This window comes from Dipodomys merriami, unplaced genomic scaffold (assembly GCF_024711535.1).
Source record: "Dipodomys merriami isolate MVZ:Mamm:240054 unplaced genomic scaffold, mDipMer1.0.p SCAF_11, whole genome shotgun sequence".
Taxonomy (NCBI): Eukaryota; Metazoa; Chordata; class Mammalia; order Rodentia; family Heteromyidae; genus Dipodomys; species Dipodomys merriami.
This window is the reverse complement of record NW_027202382.1, coordinates 43,403,056-43,423,502: the sequence shown is the minus strand read 5'-3', so window position 1 is coordinate 43,423,502 and position 20,447 is coordinate 43,403,056. Positions and strand designations below refer to the sequence as shown.

The 20,447-nt window shown below is 45.2% G+C and overlaps 1 protein-coding gene across 9 annotated transcripts in view; it reads right to left on the bottom strand.

The window, feature by feature from the left end:
- Positions 1 to 20,447, bottom strand: part of Sptan1 (spectrin alpha, non-erythrocytic 1) — a 75,026-nt gene that overhangs the window by 29,664 nt on the left and 24,915 nt on the right. For 6 of the 9 annotated variants that reach the window (XM_070014762.1, XM_070014764.1, XM_070014767.1 and 3 more), the window contains exons 7-24: positions 20,249 to 20,393; positions 20,017 to 20,171; positions 16,949 to 17,084; positions 14,892 to 14,993; positions 13,852 to 13,989; positions 12,603 to 12,713; positions 11,277 to 11,354; positions 10,990 to 11,145; positions 10,355 to 10,559; positions 9,557 to 9,738; positions 9,071 to 9,314; positions 8,712 to 8,834; positions 7,755 to 7,972; positions 4,846 to 4,938; positions 4,179 to 4,313; positions 2,884 to 3,032; positions 1,728 to 1,787; positions 425 to 623 (exon numbers count right to left, since the gene is read on the bottom strand). In XM_070014762.1, coding sequence (XP_069870863.1) covers positions 425 to 623; positions 1,728 to 1,787; positions 2,884 to 3,032; positions 4,179 to 4,313; positions 4,846 to 4,938; positions 7,755 to 7,972; positions 8,712 to 8,834; positions 9,071 to 9,314; positions 9,557 to 9,738; positions 10,355 to 10,559; positions 10,990 to 11,145; positions 11,277 to 11,354; positions 12,603 to 12,713; positions 13,852 to 13,989; positions 14,892 to 14,993; positions 16,949 to 17,084; positions 20,017 to 20,171; positions 20,249 to 20,393 — 2,629 coding nt within the window. The remainder of the gene's footprint in view (positions 1 to 424; positions 624 to 1,727; positions 1,788 to 2,883; positions 3,033 to 4,178; positions 4,314 to 4,845; positions 4,939 to 7,754; positions 7,973 to 8,711; positions 8,835 to 9,070; positions 9,315 to 9,556; positions 9,739 to 10,354; positions 10,560 to 10,989; positions 11,146 to 11,276; positions 11,355 to 12,602; positions 12,714 to 13,851; positions 13,990 to 14,891; positions 14,994 to 16,948; positions 17,085 to 20,016; positions 20,172 to 20,248; positions 20,394 to 20,447) is intronic. The other 3 variants (XM_070014766.1, XM_070014760.1, XM_070014765.1) reach the window with 1 other exon arrangement.

The window sequence follows — 20,447 nt, the reverse complement described above, 5'->3', positions numbered from 1 at the left end:
GAAACTGGTGCAAGAAGATCCTATTAAAGTCATTTAAAGTAGACACACATCTCTACCAGACACATTTATCAAAGCTACAAATGGTGAATTATAATGTATAGACTGTGTAATCTGTGTTCAAAAATAAAGAGACATGGGGTGCTAGTGGCTCATGCCTGTAATCCTAGCTCCTACTCAAGGAGGCTGAGATCTGAGGATCACAGTTCAAAGCCAGCCCAGGCAAAAAATTCCCAATGAGACTCTTATCTCCAATTAACCACCAAAAAATTAGAAATGGCTCTGTGGCTCAAACTAGTAGAGCACTAGCCTTGAGCAAAAGAGCTCAGAGATAGCACCCAGGCCCACAACAAATAAATAAACAAACAAACAAACAAATAAATAAATCAGGAGAACTGTCAGTAAGCAGTGTTTTAGCTTCCCATACCTTCTGGAAGTCATCAAACTTCTTCTGCAGCACCTCAACCTGCTCCAAGTCAGCACCGACCTCTTCACTTGTCAAAGCAGCTTCCTTCTCATTGATCCACTGCTGAAGCTCATTCGCTTCACGGAACAACATAAACTTCTTGCAACTTTTCTCCAACATGCCTTTACGCTTCTCACCCAGTTCCAGTAAAGAATGGTATCTGATGTAGGTCAAGAGGGTGACAAGAGAGGCAAGGAGGGCAGTTAGCTACCTACAGCTGTTAACATAAAGGCAACTGCTATGCATCTCCAAGGTGTGCTCCAAGGCATGAGTGTGTAAACGATGGCCCTAGCAACAAAGGCTCAGAACATGAACACGAGGACCCGGAGTTCCCAACTTACAGCCTTAGGAATAAGCACACAATACACAGTTCAGAGCCAGGGGCTACAACAGCCACACACACTCATCTCCATTTCATTTCTGCATTTCCAACATGGCAACCACATGTACTTTAGCACAAAAACATAGGGTTCTTGAGACTGATTACAGCTGAGAGATGAGATGAATTTGCATGTTTATGTATGGTTGTGTTTTGTAATTCTCTGAGCAGTTCCCACGTGGGGGAAGGTATAATGAGCCTGAAATGGCCTGAGACAGGATACTGTATCTCTGGATCAGTAAGACATGTCTACAGCAATGTATTTGTTTTTTCTTAGAAAATTGTGGCAACTTTGAAAGGAAAGGTAGAGTGCACTATGTCTACACAATTTCATTATCTGGAAGAGTTAGATTCCATTATCTGAAGATTTAAGAAGAATCAAAGAATATTCTAAGACTAAAATAAAAAATGATCAACTGCTACTATCTTTAAAGCTATAAAAAGGTCAAACAAGAAACTAAAAAGAAAAATCTAAAGTCACCACCATTAAACCTAAAGTTGGCAAACAAACAAGAGTGCAACAAGTCAAGAACACTCTAAAAGGTGTTTCATTCCCTTCCTACTAGGACCAGCACAGAATTGGCCCCAGGTTTGCTGCTGACAGCAGCTGTTGTACCACAGCAACAGAGGGAAACTGACACCACCATGAGCACAAAGCTGCACAAGGAAGCAACCATGAGAGCAGTGGTCGTCGGCCATTGCAGTCACAGCTCTGCCGAAACTTCTGCCCTCCCTTGCCAGTGAAGCTGCTGCATGGATGCACCCTGCCCTCCCACCACCTCCTTTTCATTGGATGGATGAGTGCCTTGAAGAGAAGCAGCAAAAGGAGAATGGACAGATGTAGCAGTGGACACGGGGTGCTCATGAGGCTCTCAGCCTACTCACAGTTCTTCCACCTGTTTCATACGCAGAGATACACTGCCGGCCTCCTTAGTAATGCGTGTCCTGCACAGAGGGTACAGCAAAAGCATGCACAAATTAGTGGGATTAATCCATGGGAATGACAAGCGGCAGCTCCGACTGGTGCCTTGATGGTGATGGTTAAAGTGGGGAAATTGAGGAGTCATTTAGAAGCTCATAGAAGCAATCTAGGCCATGAATGAAATTATAGTGAAGGCACAGCAGGAAAGTTAAATGAGATGGTTAGTTACCTTCACTTTCCTTATAAGTCTGCCATTTCAAAGGTAAGTTATACTGTACTACAAACATGGTTAACTTCATAGAGCAGGGTCGGGGGACAAGATAGACTTGGAAGGAAATTTTCCTGATTGCTAATAGCCAATTTAATCATGGACTTGATCATTTTCACTCTCATGTTTATGACCTGAGCCTCTGATAAGAACACAAAACCAAATGTCCCTTTCTTGTCTCAATAGTAAGAGAATCTGCAAGGCATGCACTCTACTGCTGAGCTACCTTCCCAGCCCTAGTAAGAGAATCTGGAAGCACACATGTGACTTCAATTTTAAGGATCACTAAGGCCAAAAAAGCTCTACTATTCTATATTCTAGTGGAAATATATTTTCTGAATATTTCCCAAGTATCCAAAGCCATTGATTTCATTTGTGGGGTAAGATACACACTAACAGAGATGCAAGTCTTTATGGGGCTCAGCTATAGAAAGGAAGACAGCCTTTTGATTAAAAATAAACTGTTCTCAGAACACAAAGCCATGGTAGAGAGAAGCTCTGTAAACAGACATCCAAAGGGGTGCAGAACTGAGGGGTGACAAAATCTGGAAACCCAAATTCAAAAGGCATCCTGAACCACAAGACAAAAGTTAAGACAGCAGTGATTAGGAAAACATGGTTTAGAAAAAGAAACTCAGAAACACTGGGAAAACAAAACAAAGGAGATTAAGGTATTACCCATCAGGAATTTGGGTTCAAATAGGGAAACTAGTGGGATAAAAGTGACTTTGAAAGCAAGAGGTATGCAGAAGGGCTCCAGATGCCTCAGGGCACCACCTACATACTGGCTAGTGGGTCAGACTAAGGCCCGCATGATGCCTGGTTCTTTGTGTTGACTGTGTGTCCCTTACTGGTTGTCAATCTGTTCTTGCCGCAGTGCGATGCTGCCCTGCTCCTCCAGAAGGTTTTCCCTGGAAGCTGACTGGGCGGGGTCCAACTTCTTCACATACGCAGCTGGCACAAAACCCTGACGATCATTCACTTCCACCTTCCACCAGTCCTAAGGGAGAAGAAAGGATTGAAAGCAGATCCTTTCCAGATAGAAGCAGAATCTACACATAGGCCTATGTATTTGTGGACATGTATTGTATATATATGTGAGTGTGTGTGTGTCCAAGGCCTAAGAGCTTTCCTCATTTTAAAAGGCCTGTGACGGAATCAGTTACTTGGACTGCCATATGCAAAGTTCATTACAGGTGACCCATCAATGTCAGCTACTGTGGCCATTCCAAACTATGTGTTCCATACGGTGGCCCACACCTGCCTATTCAGTAAGAATTCAACTCATAAAAGAAACTGGTGCATGGCCAGGCACTGATGGCTTACGTCTGTAATCCTAGCTACTCAGGAAGCTGACATGTGAAGATCGTGGTTTGAAGCCAGTCCACAATTACCCACTAGAAAGCCAGTAGAGGTGTGGCTAAAATGGTAGAGCATAAAAGCTCAAAGATAGCACCTATACCCTGAGTTCAAGCCCCAAACTGACCAAACCAAACAAAAACATCAAAAAAGCTGAAAGTGGAGCTGTGTCTCAAGTGGCAGAGTGCTAGCCTTGAGCAAAAAAGCTGGGGATGGCGCCAGGCCCTGAGTTCAAGCTCTGGGACCAGCACTTTCTACTCACTTAACCCCACGCCCCCAAAAAACTACCTGAATGGGTCAAGGAAGACAAGGTGATGAGCCAGAGAGGACAAAGCCCATGTGGTGCTATCACAGCTGTCTTCAACGTTCTGCCAGGCTGAGACACAGCTACATGGTCTAGATTACTAGCTGAGAGGAGGGGCTGAAGTAGCCTGAGGTGGAGCACTTCTCTAGCATGCATGAGGTTCCAGCCTCCGCATCACAAACACCACAACCAACAGGTGCAAGTTACAGAGCAGACCATGTTCAAAAAGAAAGAATTCTACCTAAAAAAATGCTTAACTGTAATAGAAACTATCTCTGAGGATGATTCTCTGCACTACTTGCAGAACACATTCAGAAGGACAGATCTAGAACTTTGCTAATCATAAACAGCAGTGGATATACAGATTAAGGAGAAGACCGACAAGGAAGCCCTCCTATCAACATTCAGCATTCCAAGGGCCCTCAATGGAACACACTTGCAGTGTGGAGGGTTCCCAGGCACCCGCCACTTTCTATGCCTTGCCTTGTTAGTGCTGTTGAGCAAAGTGAGGATATCTCCTTTTTTCATGGTGACCTCACGAGGACTCTTCTCCTGATAGTCATAGAGAGCCAGGACCAGCTCCTTCCCAGTCTCATCATCCATTGGAGCCACTTGTTGCTACAATCCAAAGAAAAGGCAAAATGATTAAAGGACATCCACAGCATTTTATCCGCACCATAATGAAGCCCAACCTCAAGAGCACCAACTTTATCGAATACACATGTAGATTTCTTCACCAAAAATTCTATTCAAGCTGATAGATATGTTTACAAAAATCTCAATTTAAACTGTCTCACTATGGGGCTGGAAAGGGGGCTCAGTGGTAGAGTGCTTACCTTGCATACATGAGACCCTGGGTTTGATTCCTCAGTACCACATAAGCAGAAAAAGCCAGAAGTGGTACTGTGGCTCAAGTGGTAGAGCATGCTAGCCTAGAACTGAAAAGCTGAGGGACGGTGCCCAAGCCCAGGGTTCAGGCCCCACGACCGACCAAATAATAAAGATATAATAAAGTGTCTCACTACAAACCTTTGGTTTGGTGTCCCAAGTATATTGAGCACAGCAGCAATATCAGCGGGCAGTATCTGGTTCCATAACTTTCTCTGGCCCCACTATTTGCCAAGGAACCTGGAACAGCTGCAGCACTTACCCGGCATGACTGAGCCTGCTCTCGTAAAGCCTGGATGCTGCTGCCATAGGCACTGAGATCTGACATCAAAGCTTCGTGTTTCTTCAGCAGAGCCTGAAACAAAAGTATATGCTGCTTCCTCCTGCAAAGGTCTCATTCACACAGGCCTCCCTTCTTTAAAAGGAACAATTTAAGTGAAATATCATGACTTACATTCTAAAATCATGTCCACCTTTACCTACTTATATAGAAACACACACCTTATAAAAATACAGAGAGGAGTTAAGAATGTGGCTTAGTGATAGGTGCTTGTCTAGCATGCATGAAGCCCTGGGTTCCATTCCTCAGTACCACATAAAAAGAAAAGTCTGGAAGTAGTGCTGTGGCTCAAGTGATAGAATGTTAGTCTTGAATAAAAGGGGCTTAGGGACTGTCCCCAGGCCCTGAGTTCAAGCTTCAGGACTGGCAAATAAATGAATGAATGGAGACATGAAGAATAATATCCTATGTACAGGAGAACCCACTGCCTATCCTAAGAAGTAAAATATAAGACATTGAAGCTAGCTACATGTGCACTCATTCCCGCTCTATATGGGGTACCTGTCTTTTTCCATTAATAGCATTTCCAAGACTTTCAGTCCATCTTTTGGGGAAGAACATATAATTCATGTTAATGCTTAATTCAATCTGGTAATTTAAATTTTTAATTTTTTAATTTTTAAATAATGTTTTATAAGGGCTGGGAAGGTGGCCAAGTGGTACAGTGCTTGTCTTGCATGCATGAGGCCCTGGGTTTGATTCCTCAGTACCACATAAGCAGAAAAAGCCAGAAGTGGTGCTTGGCTCAAGTGGTAGAGTGCTTGCCTTGAGCTGAAGAGCTGAGGGACACCACCCAGGCCCAGGGTTCAAGCCCCACGACCAACCAAAAAAATGTTTTATAAGCATAAATTAATGGTACTCACATACATACATACATGATACTTACATGCATGCTATGTTCATCACAAAATGTTGTAAAAAGAAAAAAGACTGTCACTGGTACATGGATTGTATATGACACAATTCCTATCACATGACAATGAAATTGATAGCAATGTGACAGAGGATGTGTGGAAAACTGAAATGTTGGGAAGTCGGAAGTATATGGACTAGGAAGACACATTCTAAGTACCACAAACACAAGACTGTTTGACCACCTGTAGTGGCCTGTGAAACCAAGCTTCCTCACTCTAAGTGGAGGAGAGTTCCATACACACTGTCTTGAGCACTGAAACTGATTGTGATCCAAGACCAACCCTACTAATCTATACTACCATATAGCCATCACGCCTAAGGAATGTGTAAGAAACCACCAACTGAAACAGGAGACTGAAATCTTCACAAATCTGGGACTCAGATGCATAAATCTCAGCAAAAAAGCCCCCAGGATGTGAATAAACAAGGCAATATATTGCCTCAAAAAACTACTTATTCTACAATAAAGGAGAGAGAATGAAGAGAAAAAAATGAGCTCAAAACAAAACTAGAATGGCTAATGAAATAAAGGAATTATGTTAAAACAACTAAATGAATTCAAAGAGGATTCAAACAAACAAGAGAAACAATGATACAACAAAGAGTTGACTGAATGAAAGATATGTGAGAATTCAATGAAGGAAAAAAAAAAAATCAAACAACTCCTGGAAATGAAGACCTTATTTGCCCAAATCGAAGTTGGGTGCTGCTAGCTCCTGCCTATAATCCTAGCAACTCAGGAGAGTAAGATCTGAGGATTATGGTTTAGTCAGTCGGGTAGGACAGTCCATGAGAGTCTTAGCTCCAATTAAACAGCATAAAAGACAAGCAAAAGCCAGGTGCCAGTGGCTCATGTCTGTCATCCTAGCTACTCAGGAGGCTGAGATCTGAGGATCACAGTTCAAAGCCAGCCGGGCAGGAAAGTCTGTGAAACTCTTAACTCCAATAAAACACTAGAAAACCAAAAGTGGCGCTATGGCTCAAGTGGTAGAGTGCTCGCCTTGAGCTGAAGAGCTGAAGAAATCATAAATGAAAGCCGTCCCATGGTTCTCTGTTCTGAGTCTTCCATGTGCAGGCACTTTCTCAGCCCTGTAACCCTCACAAACGTGCCAGGAGAGGTGCTACCTTTTGTAGGTAAAACACAAAGCCTCAGCAAGGTACTGCCTAGTCACAGTTATACAATTAAGATGGATTGGGAGGGGCTGGGAAGATGGCTCAGTGGTAGAGTGCTTGCCTTGCATGCTTGAGGCCCTGGGTTCGATTCCTTAGCACCACATAAGCAAGAAGAAAAAAGCCAGAAGTGGCGCTGTGGCTCAAGTGGTAGAGTGCTAGCCTTGAGCTGAAGAGCTGAGGGATAGCGCCCGGGCCCAGAGTTCAGGCCCCATGACCGGACCCCCCCAAAAAAACAAAAACAAGATGGATTGGGAATGGGACCTGCCCCCAGCACAGTCTGCTGTGCCCAGGTCCATGCACTTAAGCAATGGAGGGGAGAGGGGACGAGCAAAGAGAAGACATTACCCACCCAGACCCCAGAGTTCAAGCAATAACACCTGAGCATAGGGAGACTGGAAGGATCATGGTTGTAGTCAGTCTGAGCAAAAAGTTAGTGAGAACCCATCTCAACCAAGACTCCAGGAATGGTGGTGCAGCCTATCATTCCAGTCATGTGGGAGGTGTAACTAGGAGAATCACTAAGCTAGCCTCAGCAAAAACAGAATCCAATTTGAAAATAACTAAGGGAAAAAAGTGCCTAGCCAGTAGCCCTGAGTTCCAACCCCAGTACCACTAAAAAAATAAAAATAAATTAAAAAATCACTGAGGTACCACACCTTTACTAAGTCATCATTTCTCCTAACTTGCTTTCCTCCATATCCTGGTCCATTTCCCTAGAAGATGAAACAGGAGCTCAAGGTTACCTCAGCAGAGTCCTCGTCCTTCCCATAGTCAGTGCTGCCCACAATGGGCTCCTTCTCCCTCATCCAGGACTCCGCCTCGTTGGCATCGGCAAAGTACTGCTGGGCCTGCAGAGAGTCCTCAAGGTCTTGCCTCCGCTGAGAGGCTTTGGCTTTCAGTGCCTCCCACTTCTGGTTGAGCTCGTTGAGCTTGGCCTTCACATCCTCTGCAGCAAAGTGGCCTGGAGCACAGAGAGGATGGCAAACAGTACATTGATATGTTGAAGGTTAGGAGAGGCTTCTATATCCACGTACTTTTGTTACTACATTTTGGGGTGCCATGCTCTGTCCCAACTCCATTTCTTTTTTTTTTCTGGGTCCGGTTGTGGGGCCTGAACTCTGGGCCTGGGCGCTGTCCCTCAGCTCTTCAGCTTAAGGCTAGCACTCTACCACTTGAGCCACAGCGCCACTTCCGGCTTTTTTCTTTTTGCTTATGTGGTGCTGAGGAATAGAACCCAGGGCCTCATGCATGCAAGGCAAGCGCTCTACCACTGAGCCATCTTCCCAGCCCTGTCCCAACTCCACTTCTAATGAGCTGTTGCTCTGATCCAGCCCTTTAATGGATTTCCTCCTCTCTTGTTTCCTCCAACTGTGGCTCTATCCACTGTGTAGAAGCAGGCTTCTTATGCTGGTGTAGTGTCACTCTAATCAGGAAGTCATAAGTAACAGCAGTTCTATGGTTCTCTGTTCCGAGTCTTCCAGGTGCAGGCGCTTTCTCAGCTCTGTAACCCTCACAAACACACCAGGAGAGGTGCTGCCTTTTGTAGGTGAAACACAAAGCCTCAGCAAAGTACTGCCTAGTCACAGTTATACAATTAATTAGGATGGGTTGGGAATGGGACCTGCCCCAGCTCAGTCTGCTGTGCTCAATAAGCAATGGAGGGGAGAGAGGACGAGCAAAGTCAAGCCCCACTCACTTACCTTCCTCCACCATGGCATTTCCTTTCTGTGTCACTGCTTTGATGCGGGGTTCATGTCCAGCAATTTCTGCTTGTAAAGCTTGATGTTTCTTTAGCAGATTCTGGACTCCAATCAAATCCTTGCCTGAAAGCAGAAACCACTCGCTCATCATCCAGAGAAGTCAGCACTCAACTGACACACACAGTCAACTCCCATAAGGGCTCCAGAGAAGTCAGCACTGAACTGACACACACAGTCAACTCCCATAAGGGCTCCAGCAAGAAACCTGACCTCACGCTGTCCCCTTTATGCTAAGTGCCATGCCCTTTGTCAGCCCTTTTTTTCATGCCCTTTTTCCTGACTTGTGGAAGCAGACTGACCTCTGTTGGTAGATGCGGCAATGGGCTCCTTCTCTCGAATCCATGTCTCTTCATCTTCCACATCCCGGAAGAGCTGCTGTAAACGCAGAGAATCTGCCAGCTTCTGTTTCCGAGCAACCATGGGTTCTTTAAGAGCTTCATAGCGAGCCACAAGTGCCTCCTGCTTCTTCTTGATGTTTTCAGCATCAAAATGGCCAGCATCTTGGAACTGGCGGGCCTGAATGGTGATGCCATCAATTCGATCCTGGGAACAGGAAAGAACAAAGCCTTGAGAGCCTGAACCAAGGCTTATTTAGCAACTCTGCTCTACTCACTTCTGTCTACTGCTTGGGGTGGAATTCTATCACACTCAGCTCCCAGAAAGCTGAGGGAAGACAAGTTAATATGAGCAAAAGCAAATAGAGTTCTCTAAGACAGTCACATATTTTCTCCTGCCTTGTCATCTGCATTCACATGCCAAAACACAGACCCCAATTCAAACTCTACCTGGTGAGCAGCCACATCGGCCTCCAGCAGGGCATGCTTCTTCTGGAGGTTCTGGACATTGGTAAGGTCTTTGCCATAATCATCTGAAGCCAAGTGACCTTCTACTTCATACAACCACAATTCAATGTCCTCAACATTGCGATTAAATTGCTGTTGCTGGTTAGCTTCACGAAGCTTTATTCCTGTTAGGAGGGAAATTTTATTTATTTATTTATTTATTGGTCTTTCCTGGGGCTTGAACTCTGGGCCTGGGCACTGTCCCTCAGCTTTTCAGCTCAAGGCTAGTGCTCTACCAATTGAGCCACCCAGACACTACCAATTTTCTGTAGTTTATTGGAGATAAGAATCTCACAGACTTTTCCTGGCTGGGCTGACTTTGAACTGTGATCCTCAGATCTCGTGAGCCACCAGTGCCCAGCTAGGAAATTTAATTTCTATTCATTAACGTGATTCTTTCACCAATACAGCACATGAGCCACACTCTCCTGATGAAGGACGATGGGTAAGAGTTGTAGTTACTGCTTCACTTTTACCACAAAGGCAAAGAAAACTTAATGTACAGCCTCCACACCACCATCTAGAAGCCAAACTGGAAGCTGTGTGTAAGCAGTCCCACCTGTATTTGGGAGTTACTAATGCCCTTGGCTCATGGCTGAATTTGATTTTCACTTTAGATGAGGCCCAATTCATTTCCTCAAAGTGATAAGACCACCATCCCTCGGTGGTGTATGTCCCACAACACTTACCCGGGTGTATTTAATTCTCCAAACATTCCTATCAGCATCCATTTCCTCCTACCTTTCAGTTCTGTGGCCTCCAGCAGCTTCTTCCACAGACTGATGACTTCATTCATACGAGTTGCTACTTCATCCTTGGCATAGTGGTTGACATCTATCAGCTTCTGCCCAGCTTTCTCCAAGGCATCAATTCGGCTTTGGTTTGCTGAGAGCTCAGCCTCAAAAGCCTGATGCTTTTGTACTTTTCCCTGCAGGTTGGATGGGTCCTGCCAATCAAAGAGAGAAGACACCTAAGAATATTACATTACCTCCCATCACCTTCATATGAAACTTTTGTGTTTTTTTTTCCTGTCGGTCGTGGGGCTTGAACTCTGGGCCAGGGTGCTATCCCTGCGCTCTTCAGCTCAAGGCGAGCACTCTACTGCTTGAGCCACAGCACCACTTCCAGTTTTCTGGTGGTTAATTGGAGATAAGAGTCTCACGGACTTTTCTGCCTGGGCTGGCTTTGAACCGTGATCCTCAAATCTCAGCCTCCTCAGTAGCTAGGATTACAGGCGTGAGCCACCAGCGCCCGGCCATATGAAACTTTATATGGGGTTAGGTCACTGTGGTTTGTGGAATCCACTACAATTGAAACACAGAGCTGTGTTTAGTGTATTACTAGAGTACCACATAGCAATGTTAACAGTATATTACTTTATAAGCTTCATCAGTGGCAGTTTTCATCTTCTCGTTCACCCAACTCTTGAGCTCATCAGAATCACGGAAAAACTGCTGGAGATGGAAGGAATCGGCCAGCTGAGCCCTGCGGTGCATGGCTCGCTCATGAAGGGCATTGCGGCGGCTCAGCAGCTGCAAAGACAGAATTGCTGTGAATCTCTACTTCTTTATTTCCAAGAGGTGTTCAATTCAAAAGACAAAACCTGCAGGAAGGGACACTGGTGGACAGCAATCAAGGAGCAGAAAGAATCTGGGGAACTTACAGCATCTCGGCGGGTGGCCACGTCTTCCATTGCATAGTGGTTGTTCTGGATTAGCTTAGTTGCAAATTCATCCAGTGCCTAGGAAAGAAGATGAGAGTTATGACTGAGTACTATTCCCAGCCTGGCCTCTGGAGAAAAGGAACTGTTGCCTGGAGGAAAAGGAACTGTATCTGAAGTCACAACATGGTCAAGATCAGCACCACCAGCACACTACAGGAGGAAGTAACAGTTCCCTGTAATGTGTAAGCACTAAGGGACTTCTCAAAATCCTCATGCCTTTTTTTGGGGGTCAATTGTGGGGCTTGAACTCTGGCCTTGGACATTCTCCCTGTGCTCTGAGCTGCAGCACCACTTCCAGTTTTCTAGTGGTTTATTGGAGATAAGAGTCTCACAGACTTTCCTGCCCAGGCTGGCTTTGAACTGTGATCCTCAGATCTCAGCCTCCTGAGTAGCTGGGATTACAGGTGTAAGCCACTGGCACCCGGCTTCTTCATGATTCTTGAAGTTTTGTTGAACAAAATAATATTGTGTTAGTTCCACTGAAACCTAGGAACATAAGCTGCAACACAAGCTCCTGATAAATGTCAAGCATGGGCTATCACCTTCTGATTCTTTTTTTTTTTTTTTTTTAAATCGGCTGTGGGGCCTTAACTCTGGGCCTGGCCACTGTCCCTCAGCTCTTCAGCTCAAGGGTAGCGCTCTATCACTTGAGCCACAGCGCCTCTTCTGGCTTTTTCTGCTTATGTGGTGCTGAGGAATCGAACCCAGGGCCTCATGCATGCATGCATGTGAGCAAGCACTGTACCACTGAGCCACCTTTCCCGCCCGATTCGTGTTTCTAAGATGTACTTTTTTTTTTTTGCTGGTCTTCTTGAACTCTGGGCCTGGTCCCTGTCCCTGAGCTTCTTTTGCTCAATGCTAGAAGGGCTCTACCACTTGAGCCACAATGCCACTTCCAGGCTTTTTCTGAGTAGTTTACTAGAAAAAACAGTTGCATGGACTTTCCTGCCTGGGCTGACTTCAAACCAGGATCCTTACTCTCAGCCTTCTGAGCAGCTAGGATTACAGGTGTGAGCCAACAGCACCCAGCTGTAAAGTGTATTTTCAATGGGAACGGTATGTTACACTTCTAATTAAAAGTACATCTCAATTTGAAGGATTCTATCCAGCAAGTGGTTTCATTCAGTTCAGCCATGTTAGGTGACAAGATGTCATATTACCATTGTAAGCCATGAGCCCTAAAAGGCACCAAGATCCTTCCTTTTATCTGCTTGGAAACAGGCACTCCTGATTACTCTAAGAATCAGATGACTAGGAAGCTCTTACCGTGATCTTCTCCTCCTGGGCACTGAGGGACTTCTCAAAGTCTTCGTGTTTCTTGAGAAGTGCTTCCACACTGTCCAAGGAATCGCCCAAGTCTTCATTCAGCAGGAATGCCTATGAAAGGAAACAAAGTAGGCAAAATCATACCGCTCTTTGATCTTCTATTACTTAAAAGCAAAGGATATGTGGATCAAAATAGAATCTATAGTTTTGAACTTCTGAGATCTTTTCTGGAAAAGTCTAAAGCTCTTTGTGATTTAGTTAAAGTTAATCTAGATATTCTGGGAAATTCCTGTTCAATATTTTACTGGAACTTTTTTGGTCACTCCTGGGGTCTGGGTGCTGTCACTAAGCTTTTTTGCTCAAGGCTAGCACTACCATTTTGAGCTCCACTTCCAGTTTTCTGGTGGTTAATTGGAGATAAGAGCCTGGTTTGGAACTTTTTTTTTTTTTTTTTTTTGTCGGTCATGCGGCTTGAACTCTGGGCCAGGGTGTTGTCCCTCAGCTCTTCAGCTCAAGGATAGCCCTCTACCACTTGAGCCACAGCACCACTGGGGTTTTCTGATGGTTTATTTGAGGTAAGAGTCTCACAGACTTTATTGCCCAGGCTGGCTTTGACCTGTGATCCTCAGATCTCAGCCCCTGAGTAGCTAGGATTACAGGTGTGAGCCACTGAATTCTATTTTTTTGTTATTGTGGGTTGTGGAGCTTTAACTCTGGGCTTGGGCTCTGTCCCTACGCTCTTCAGCTCGCTCTTCAGCTCAAGGCGAGTGTTCTACCACTTAAGCCACATCGCCACTTCCGGTTTTCTAGTAGTTTACTGGAGATAAGAGTCTCACGGGCTTTCCTGCTGGGGCTGGCTTTGAACCGTGATCCTCAGATCTCAGCCTCCTGAGTATCTAGGATTACAAGGTTTGAGCCACCAGCACCAGGCCCATAAATTCTATTTTAAAAATCAATTTACAAATTTACAATTTACAAAAAATAAATACAAGATCATGTCATCTGCAAAAAAAAATAATTTTACAAAAAAAAATGTTGACCCCACGAATGTAATAATATGGGGGCTTTTCATCTTAGCAGTGATGGAGGTAGGAAGTGATGGCAGAAGTCTGCTCAATTTCCCCCTTTGCTTGATTCAGAGCTGAATCGGCTTTGACTTCCTAAAACAAAGTAAACAAGCTACTGAAAAGTGGAGAACAGGCCGGGTTCCTCCCTCCCCACCTCCAGGTCAGCAAGATCCCAGCTTTACCTCCTGTTTGCTCATCCAGTTGTCCACCTGCTCAGTATCACGGTAGAAGAGCTGCAGGTCCATGCACTGCTCATACTGCTGCCGGCGCAGCTCCCACAGCTCCAGCAGGGCAGCCCGCTCTTCTGAGAGGATGGTCAGCTTGAGGGTTGGGAGGCATAGTTAACAACATGTCTTAATAGGAGCTTCCCTGGGGAGTCTGGTCCTCCTGCTAACCTTCAGGCCATTTTCTGATTTCCAACAGGGGAGTATTATGTGAACTTTGTTATGATTTTTTGGCCAAGGCAAGTGCTCTACCACTTGAACCACAGCCCTACTTCTGGCTTTTTGGTGATTAAATGGAGATGAGAGTCTCTTGGACTTTCCTGCCCCAACTGACTTTGAATCATGATCCTCAAATCTTAACATCGTAAGTAGCTAAGATTATAAGTGTGAGCCACTGGCACCTGGCTACATACCCTGATTAGCTTGCAAATTCAAGAAGGATGGCCCTACTAATTAACCTAGAATTAATTTATTGCCATAATACAACTATTTATCTAAGTAGACTGATATCTAATATTAATTGAAGTAAACTGATAAAGAAAAAGGACTCTATTAGGAAGTGAGGGGGAGTAGAGACTATCAAGTAAGATACATCAGCTGCATGGTACTCTGTAAAACCAGTTGGATGCATTCATGAATGTGTTAGACTTAACTTATAAAAATGGAATTCCTTCTTGCTCCAGAAAAAGAACTGGCTTAGCCCTAAAACAGGACTTGCTCTTTGCAGTCTCCTTAACGTAGGAGATGTGTTACACATGCCCCAAATAAAGTGAACTGCCCCAAATAAAGTGAACTGTGTCTCTCTGGCTAACTGGCACATCTTGCACGTATCTTCTTTCTAAATCTCTGAGGGCAAAAGCTGCCCTTTCAAGGCAGAATCTCAAGCTAAGTGTTCTCGCACATAATGGTGGTAGATGCCATGCCTGGGACAAAGAGGACAAAGAAAAGCTCTTGGGGCCCAGCTTCTTTGGAAGCTCCTTTTCCCCTCCATCCCTTACCTTCTCTCTCACTTCATCTGAGGCGTAATGACCAGCTGCCAGCAGTGCCTGTCCAGACTCATCAGCAGACTTAAAGCTATCTTCATGAGCGTCAATCTCACCCTGGAAGGGGAAGAGGCACAGTTTATTTCCTGCAGCTTCTAAAAGAAAAGGTGTTGAATTTCAAATATTCCTTATGAGTCAGACCGTCACATCTACAACGAGGAACAGATTGTATCCATCCAAAATTCCTAAAAGTTAGTCTGAGCTAGTACATGTGAAAACACCACTTGTCCCACTGGCTTTGCTAGCCACCTCAGTCAATCTTTAGTAGACGCATATTCATAGGACCATTCCACTGGTCTATATGTCTCCCTTGTGCCAAATGGAGACTTGTTGATCTGATTTTATACACACACCCACACTACTACCACATACATCACACATACACCACACACCATACACCATACACCCACACACACCCTTACTGGACTTCTGGCTGCTACTGCACTTTATATGTCCTGGGGAGTTTCTTCATCTTTACATTCCACAGATGCAGAAGGCAAAGGTAAGCCACTCTACTTATTCACTTTTAATTATAGTATCTTTCAACAAACTTTCCTAGCTTTTTACACAAACAGAATTATTCCTAAGTACCTTATATTTTGTGCTCCGAATAACAATTCCCTTGCTTAAAGGTAAAGTCTTTGAAAATCTTATATAACTTATTATTCCATAAACATACTTGGGGAAATTTAGATTTACTTTTAACAACTTATGAAAATTCAGTATTTAGGCCGTGTGTGTGTGTGTGTGTGTGTGTGTGTGTGTGTGTGTGAGAGAGAGAGAGAGAGAGAGAGAGAGAGTGTGTGTGTGTGCGTGTGTGCGCACGCGCACTAGTAGTACTGGGGTTTGAACTCAGGGCCTGGAGCTATCTGTCAAACTTTTTTCCTCAAGGCTGGTATGCTATTCTGGCTCTGGTAGCTTTACTCTGGCTTTTTTTTTGGGGGGTCCGTTCGTGGGGCCTGAACTCTAGGCTTGGGCGCTGTCCCTCAGCTCTTCAGCTCAAGGCTAGCACTCTACCACTTGAGCCACAGCGCCACTTCCGGCTTTTTTTCTCTTTGCTTATATGGTGCTGAGGAATGGAACCCAGGGCCTCAGGCATGCAAGGCAAAGCACTCTACCACTGAGCCACCTTCCCAGCCCTCTACTCTGGCTTTTTTGTTGTTGTTGTTTTGTTTGTGTTGGTCCTGGGACTTAAACTCTGGGCCTGGGTGCTGTTCCTCAGTTCTTCAGCTCAAGGCTAGTATTCTACCACTTAAGCCACAGCACCAGTGGTGGGTTTTTTTTTGTGTTTTCTGCAGGTCATGGGGCCTGAACTCTGGGCCTGAGCACTGTCCCTCAGCTCTTCAGCTCAAGTCTAGTGCTCTACCACTTGAGCCACAGCACCACTTCCAGCTTTTTCTGTTTATGTGGTGCTGAGGAATCGAACCCAGGGCCTCATGTGTGCAAGGCAAACACTCTTACCACTAAGCCACCTTCCTAGCCCCACCACTTGTGGTTTTTTGATGGTTTATTAGATATGAGAGTCTCATGGACTTTCCTGCCTGGGCTGGATTTGAACTGTGATCCTCAGATCTCAGCCTCTGAGTAGCTAGGATTACAGGCGTGAACCACCAATACCTGGCTACTCTGGCTTTTTTGGTAGTAAATTGAAGATACGAGTCTCACAGACTTTTGCCCAGGTTGGCTTGGAACCACAATCCTCAGATTTCAATCTCCTGAGTAGCTAGGATTAGGTATGAACCATCGACCCGGTGTTATTTAGACATTTTTTGAACAGGATATGCAAAATGGAAGTATTGCTACCTGGTTAGAGCTTACCACTGCTTTCACAGATCACCACAGTCTCCCAACTAGAAGCAGGTAGAACAGGTCTCCAACAGCGAAGGCAACTATAAGCTTAGGATAAAAGCCCCTGTGGCTAATGGTCACAGTTATGACTATGGACTTTTTAGACGGAGAGGCACTGATGCATCATGGGCCATCTTTACTTCGGGAAGATGGGATTTTATTACCTTGTGCTCCTGGTGCCGATCCAGCAGGGCTTCAGCCCCAGCCACATCATTGGCCAGCTCATCTGCATTGATGAGAGCCTTCATCTCAGTCACCCAGCTGGTAAGGTCTCGGAAGTCAGCAAGGAAGCGCTGAAGCCTTGAGAAAACCAACGGTATTATTACTAGAGGTTTTCTGAGGTGGTTCTAGAAGGGAAGATATCATTCCCAAAAACTCTGAACTCTGTTACTAAAAAACTAATAAACCATACAAACTCTAGTCTTGAGAACAGAAAATGCTGTGAACTCAGGCAAGCATGAGAATGCTGTAATCAATCCTTTCAAGCTCAGGTTCTAAGCCAGGTGCTGGTGGCTCACACCTGTAATCGTAGCTACTCAGGAGGCTGAGATCTGAGGATCATGGTTCAAAGCCAGACAGGACAGGACAGTCCATGACACTCTTATCCCCAGTAAACCATAGAAAACCGGAAGTGGTGCTGTGGCTCAAGTGGTAAAGAGCACTCGCCTTGAGCTGAAGAGCACAGGGACAGTGCCCAAGCCCAGAGTTCAAGCCCCACGACTGACCCAAAAAAAAAAACCCTAAAAACAAACAAACAAACAAAAAACAACAAACTCAGGTTCTAAAATGGGCATTGGTGGCTCACACCTGTAATCCTAGCTAATTTCTGAGGATTGTGGCTCAGAAATTCCAGCAAGCCCAAGAGGATAGTCCATGAGACTCTTATCTTCAACTAATTACCAAAAAGCCAAAAATGTGGGCTGGATAAGTGGCTTAGTGGTAAAGTTCATGGCTACCATGCATGAAGCCCCAGGTTCGATTCCTCAGTTCCATATAAACAGAAAAAGCTGGAACTGGTGCTGTGGTTCAAGTGGTAGACTGCTAGCCTTGAGCAAAAGGAGCTCAGGGTACATAGGCCCTAAGTTCAAGCCCAGGACTGGCAAAAAAAAAAAAGCCTAAAATGGCAATGTGGTTCAAAGTGGTAAAGCACTAGTCTTGAACACAAAAGCTCAGGGTCAGTGCCAAGGCTCTGAATTCAAGCCCCAGAACCATCAAAAAACAAAAATAAACTTCAGTGGCTGGGAAGGTGGTTCAGTGGTAGAGTGCTTGCCTTGCATGCATGAGGCCCTGGGTTCAATTCCTCAGCACCACATAAACAAAAAGAAAAAAGCCGGAAGTGGCGCTGTGGCTTAAGTGGTAGAGTGCTAGCCTTGAGCTGAAGAGCTGAGGGACAGCGCCCAGGCCCAGAGTTCAGGCCCCATGACCGGACCCCCCCAAAAAAAACAAAAAAAACAACAACTTCAGACCTGGGCGCCAGTGGCTCACGTTTGTAACCTTCGCTACTCAGGAAGCTGAGATCTGAGGATCACGGTTCAAAGCCAGACTCATCTCCAATTAACCACTAGAAAACCAGAAATGGTGCTTTGGCTGAAGCAGTAGAGCACTCGCCTTGAGCTGAAGAGCACAGGGTTAGCACCCAAGCCCCACAACTGACAAAACAAAATGAACAATAACAACAAAAAAACCCCCTCAGGTTCTGTGTCACTGGAATGCCTTAATTCTTTTTTTTTTTTTGGGTCTGATCGTGGGGCCTGAACTCTGGGCCTGGGCGCTATCCCTCAGCTCTTCAGCTCAAGGCTAACCTCTACCACTTGAGCCACAGCGCCACTTCCGGTTTTTTTCTTTTTGCTTATGTGGTGCTGAGGAATCGAACCCAGGGCCTCAGGCATGCAAGGCAAGCACTCTACCACTGAACCACCTTCCCAGCCCCTGGAATGCCTTAATTTTTAAAATTTTTCTAGTGGTACACACTGCTTGTTAAGGAGGTCTGCTATGTTACTGAGTCACTCTTGTAGCCTTTTTTGACCTTTTGGAGATAGGGTCTTGACTTGCCTGAGTCAAAGCCTGAACCACAATCCTCCTATTATATGCTTCTTCCATACCTGACAGGCATGTGCCACTACACCCAGCGTCTTCTAAGATGGCAGTGTTCCACTATGCCAGGCTTAATGCCAAATTTTATTTTTTTTGGGTGCTGGGCGTGGGGGCTTGAGTTCTAGGCCTGAGCACTGTCCCTGAGCTTTTTGTGCTTAAGGCTAGCACTGTACCACTTGAGCCACAGCACCACTTCCAGCTTTTTTCAGTGGTTAATTGGAGATAAGAGTCTTGTCACAGACTTTCCTGCCTGGGCTGGCCTTGAACTGAGCTCCTTAGATCTCAGTCTCTTGAGCAGCCTGCTGTCATTTCATTTTTAACTTTCTTGGTATTCCCAGGGTCAACTCCAGGTCAGTTAGAAGCATTTTTCTTTCCTTTTTTTTTTTTTTTTTCGTCAGTCATGGGGCCTGAACTCTGGGCCTGGGTGCTGTCCCTCAGCAATTCAGTTCAAGGCTAGCGTTCTACCACTTGAGCCATAGTGCCACTTCTGTTTTTTTCTGTGTATATGGTATTAAAGAATTGAACCCAGGGCCTCATGCACATAAGGCAAGCACTCTACCACTGAGCCACCTTCCCAGCCCTCCAATTCTTTATTTACTCAAATTTCCCTCCCCCCCAGTCAGGGCTTAGGCACTGTCCCCGGGCTTCTTTTTGCTTAAGGCTAGCACTCTACTACTTGAGCCACAGGGCCACTTGTGGCTTTTTCTGATTAGTTTATTGGAGATAAGAGTCTCACAGATCTTTCTGCCTGAGCTGGCTTCAAACCGCAATCCTCACATCTCAGCCTCCTGAGTAGCTAGGATTCCAGGTGTGAGCCATCTGGTACCCTGCTTAACTTATTAGTTTAAGCTCCCTTTTCTCTGAATCCTTTCCACCAGTGCCTGGCTGATTTACTCAATTTTAATAGGATATTTCATGAAATGATTGGATAGCTAAGGGGATACTTTCATTTCTACCAGTACTAATATAGTGATAGGGAATGGAAGATTTTTTTGAAATTATAAATACTATACTGTCCTGCACCCCATACAGCTGTCTCCAGATATAAGAACACAGGTGAGAACAAGTGGTCTACATCCTCTTAGTGACACCTGGCTGAGTGTACAGAACTGATTAAATGCAGAAGTGTTTTTTCCACCTGTAGGAGTCATTGAGGCGTGCATGTCTCTCTGCAGCCAAAGTGCGGATCTGCTCCCAGTTGGTAATGAGTTCCTCTCGCTTCACTTGGATCTGGGTGGCGCTCAGAGGGTGGGACTGCTGCAGGCGGTCAGCCTCGGCACACAGTGCTTTGACCTGGAAATGCATGATGTCAGCACTGCTCTTCTAACCCTTCCAACTAATTTATTGAAACAGCTGTTTTTCAAACCCACCTTGTCCTCTAGAGCAGCAAGATCTCTTTCCAAACCTTCATGTTTCCGCAGAAGAGCCTGAACACTTGCCAGGTCTCGGCCAAAATCGTCAGAGCCCATTAACTGCTCCTTTTCCTTAATCCAACTGATGGTCTCGTCCACATCCCTGTAGAGTGGGAATAGAGGTGCCAGTCAACCTGTGATGCTGACTGTCCAGGAG